Genomic DNA, 4611 nt, shown 5'->3' with positions numbered 1-4611 from the left:
AACAGCAAATCTGTTCATTGGAAACTAGGAGCTGATAAAGAAGTTTGGGTCTGGGTGATGGGCGAACATCATCTCGATAAACCCTATGACGTGCTCTGCAATGAGATTGTCGCTGAGAGAGCCCAGCTAAAAGCAGAGCAGGAAGCAGAAGAGCCCAGGTATGAGATCTGCAAACCAAAGAGAGACAATGCAAAGATACCTCTTGCTCACAGTTTCTAGCGGAAGAGTAGTATGGGATTTTAGAGTCTCAAAAGTCACTTAGATTTCTTCAGAAAGTTTCTTTAGACTCTTGGCGATTCTCTTTTTTTCCCCACAATGCTTTCAAATCAGCTGTTTTATTTCCCCACTTTTCACTCCCGTTTTGATCTGGATGTGGTTTCCCAAGTGATCACTGGCTTCACTAGAATCATTCTAGAGCAATCAATGCAGGCTGACACAGCTGAGCATCAAAAATATAAGCGAGAAATGCAGTGACTATCGAGCTTCAGGCCTCCAAAGAAGATTGCTTAGATGCGGACAGCTGAGTGAGCAGGCTCTATAGGTGCTTCCACCATGCTAGGCACTGGGAATTAAAAGATGAACAAGGAGCTTCCAATCCAGGAGTAGAAACAGGCAGACACACAGCTACCTGCAGCCATTACAGGTTGTGATATGTGCTATAATTAAGTTGTAAACGGAGAACGGAGCTTATCATTCTCATGCACAAAAGAGGTAAAATCTGAATTGGACCTTGAAAGAAAAGGAGAGTTTTCCAGCTGCAGAATGTCAGGAAGGAGATTGCTGGCAGAGGGCATAATCAAGACCCCTAGACTTGAATCTGTGTGGTTCTTCAGGTTATGATGAGTTCTGAGCATTTGAGGTATACACAGGGAAGTAGTGGGAGATGGGGACCATGCCCTAAAGTGCCTTGAAGGCCAGATTTAGGAGTTTGGACCTCATTCTGTGGACAGTGAAGAGGTTTTGAATAAGTAAGTGATGTGATCATTGAAGATATAGAAAGATGATGGGTGGTAGCAGTGACGCAGATAATGGAGCCTCTCAGCTGGGTCCCCAGGGGGGCCCCTGTGAAGCCTGCTCTCCCTGGAGTATAGATTTATCTATCTGAGGTGGTAAAATAGAAACATACGCATGGACCTTAATTCAGTTCCCAAAGGCTGGTGATGCTCCCCACCAACTCCTGTAACTTTAAAACTATAAATGGGCATTCGGTGATCGTTATTGGCTGCTGGTCCTAGGAAGGCAGTATGCTCTAGCAGTTTAGCTTCTGAACCAGGAGTTGGGCAGACCTGGATTAAAATCCTGGCTGTGCACTATGTGGCCTTTGATTGTATGGTTATTACATAATAAATAATTATTAAATATTATGTATAGCTACATATAATATTTAATAACTATTTTGAGCTTATAATAAAGTAAGGATAATAATGTCTTTATTATAGGATTGTTATGCGTATTATATTAATGTCTTTAGAATACCTAGCAAAGGGCTTACCATATCATAAGCACTCAGTAAATGGTATCTATTACTGTTTTTCACGTAATTTGAACGTAGACATCTGCTTTGGAAAAGCTGTCCATGTTGAATAATATTTTTAATAATTCTATATTTATTTCTCTTCAGCAAAACTCAGTCCAAAGAATTCACCAATAGCCTGGCCACAAAATCACACTACTTTGATCCGCAAGCACCAGATGCCTGGGAGTCTCAGAACATCTGTAAGAAAGCAGCAGAAGGGGAGGAATCTGGGCCCGGCTCAAGACCAGCACCGCTCCTTACAGAAGAGAAGATTCCAGTGAGTCTTTCCTAGCTGTAAATGTGCAGAATTTCATCACTGGGGGAGATAAAAGATATTAGGGACACTGAGGTGAATGTAACTGAGTATCAGGATTTAAAACTGGCTTTTCTGGAAAAATTCCTCTCAAATGAAAGGCCCCGCTGTTCATTTCTTTTGGAGGGGGATTTGCCAAAAAATTCCACAAAAAAAAAAAGCGGGGGGGGGGGCGTTGCGTTTAAAAAATCCTTTTTCATAGGACCGAAGGTGCCAAGAAAGAACTTAAGTAATAAGATTTTGCATTTGAAGATACTTTCAAAGTTCATTTTCCCCTGTTACATGGCTTTTATAACAGGCGTCCCCAACTTTTCTGTGAAGGGCTAGATAGTAAACATTTGAGGCTTTGTGGACCATGTGGTCTCTTGTCACTACCATGCACAAATGAATGGGCACGGATGTGTTCTAATAAAATTTATTTACCAAGACATGCAGAGAGCCAGATTCAGCCCACAGGCTGTAGTTTGCTGACCCCTGGCCAGTAACTCTGGCCCATTTGTGATCTAGACTGTATTCTGTTGAGTCTTCCCCTTTTTGTTGAGTACAAATATCAGTGCCTCTTCAGCTTCATAGATTCTGCCTGTGATTGTGGAGACAGCTAGTTCCTCGACACAACAGGATTTTATACTCAGAACTGATAGGAATTCTCTTATGTTCCAGGTGGTTTAAAAAGCTCAAACGTAAATTGCTGCTTGGATTATAGTTTGGAAGAACAATAATACTATATTATGAAGTACCTTCTTCTGCCAGGAATTTCATTACACTGAGGATTAACAAGAGATTTGCAGTTATTTGACTTCCAGTCAGGTCCCCAGCTCTCCAACACTGGTTGCACGTCCTCTTGACCTCTTTGAGGCTGTCAAATGGGAGTACAGTTCTCTGTTCCACCTATTTCATGGGCTTAGTACATGGCAAAGCACACTGCTGAGTGTCTCATTTAATCTTCACAACAATCTTATGACCTAGGGATTGTTTGTCCATTTTACTGGTGAGGAAACTGAAACTCGGTATGGTTACTCCATCTGCCTAAGGTCTTATAGTTGATAAAAGGGCTAAAGAAGTACAAATTAGTAGTTGATAGATGGTCATGGGGATGGCGAGCACGGCAGTTAGTGTTAATATGTTGGCTAGATGGAGGGCCAGGGAGGGAGTAAGCAATTGGGGAGATCGTTTTATGAACTATATAGATGTCTAACCAATGTACTGTATACTTGAAACTAAGTTAAATAAATGAATTAAACGAAAAAAAGAAAAAGACTGAACCAGGATTCAAACCTGTGGGAATCCTTCTCAGGTCACTCCTTAACTATTGTACTTGATTGCCTTATTAATATGAGGAATGTGAAGAAGCTCTATAAAGGGCTATAAATATGAGGCTCAAAATATTTAGGGGTACAAAATTCTAAAATTTGGTTTACGTCCCAGGGTCAGCCTGGGTACTTTCCTCACACCTGCAGTAGAGCACCAGGCTTTCCCAGAACTGCTTTGCACTCAGCATGTTTAATACCACACTCTCCCCAAAGAGCTAGCCCCCTTTCAACACCCCTAAAGTGAAGAACAACAACAGCAACAACAAAATACCTCCTTTAAGGCATCAAGTATGCATGCTTATCTTTGTGTTTGAATTATAATATTTTCCTAGAAAACAAATTTCACAAGATGAAAGATTACAATAGAAATTAAAATACATATTGTGGTTATTCTTTTCCTATATCAGAAAGTTATAGAGAAAGTGACATTCTTCCATTCCTTAGATTGGGGCAGGGGGTAAGGAAACATGTAGGTACAGGAATATGGAAAAAAGAGGTGGAAGTTTTTTATTCCTGCTTTTTCAGCTTTGCCTGAGTCAGAGTATCTATATATGTGTGTGTGGGTGTATACACACACACCCACACACACACACACACACACACACATACACAGTGAGGAGAAGATCCCAATATTGATTGATTTACTCATGTGCCAGGCATTGTGATTATAATGTAGGAGCAAAAACAGCATCACTGCTCATGAACTTTATAGTTGAGGAAGCATGGAGAGACTTCATGTAATATGTAATTTCAAATGATAGTAAGTGCTCCGAGGGAAGGGAGTTGTTTCCATGCACCCCCAATACAATAGAACTTGAGCAATACCAGGGAGTACAGGATGGCTTTGCAGAGGACGTGGAGATGGAGATGACAACAGAGGATACCTGGGGCTGGAGGTTCCAGCAAACAGACAGCGGGCAAAGTCTATATAGCTGGGGGGAACAGGGGCTTTGGAGAAATCAAAGAAGCCCATTTGACTGGAGTGTAGAAGGGAAGGAGGAGAGCTTATGATTGAGTGAGGGGTGGTCAAGGCCAGACAGGACAGGGTCTTGGAAAAGACTTGAGTTTTGACACTTTTTTCAAGAATAATTAGAAATTGTCATTGGTTTTTGAGCAATGAATTGACTTGATCAAATTTATACTTTGATCATTTGTGGATCAGATTGGGAGCAAGGTTTTAGCATAACCCAAGTTTCCAAGCTTGGATGCCTGGGTGAATGCGGGTATCATCGGCATAAACAGGAATGTCTGGAGGAAGAGTTGGTTTTAAAGGAGAAGGTGAGTGTAGTTTAGAGACATCAAGGATTTCCTGTGCCACTCAAGGTGGTAGTGCTAGATGGAAATTGATTTTAAATGTAATAATAAAATACTTACAAATTGACTTAGAGTTCACAAAGCTTTTTCCCATAAAGCCATTTCATTTCACAATACTCCTGTAAAGTAGACTGTGCAAGTATTATTTCTTTTGGACA

At 41.0% G+C, this 4611-nt stretch overlaps 1 protein-coding gene across 1 annotated transcript in view; it reads left to right on the top strand.

The window, feature by feature from the left end:
• The window catches only part of SH2D4A (SH2 domain containing 4A), a 56362-nt gene that overhangs the window by 14118 nt on the left and 37633 nt on the right, over positions 1-4611 (top strand). The window contains exon 4 of the mRNA XM_011373090.2: positions 1622-1793. Coding sequence (XP_011371392.1) covers positions 1622-1793 — 172 coding nt within the window. The remainder of the gene's footprint in view (positions 1-1621; positions 1794-4611) is intronic.

This window comes from Pteropus vampyrus, unplaced genomic scaffold (genome assembly GCF_000151845.1).
Source record: "Pteropus vampyrus isolate Shadow unplaced genomic scaffold, Pvam_2.0 Scaffold8, whole genome shotgun sequence".
In the NCBI taxonomy this organism is placed as follows: domain Eukaryota; kingdom Metazoa; phylum Chordata; class Mammalia; order Chiroptera; family Pteropodidae; genus Pteropus; species Pteropus vampyrus.
The sequence above is the reverse complement of the archived record's forward strand: the minus strand, read 5'-3'. Positions and strand labels throughout refer to the sequence as shown.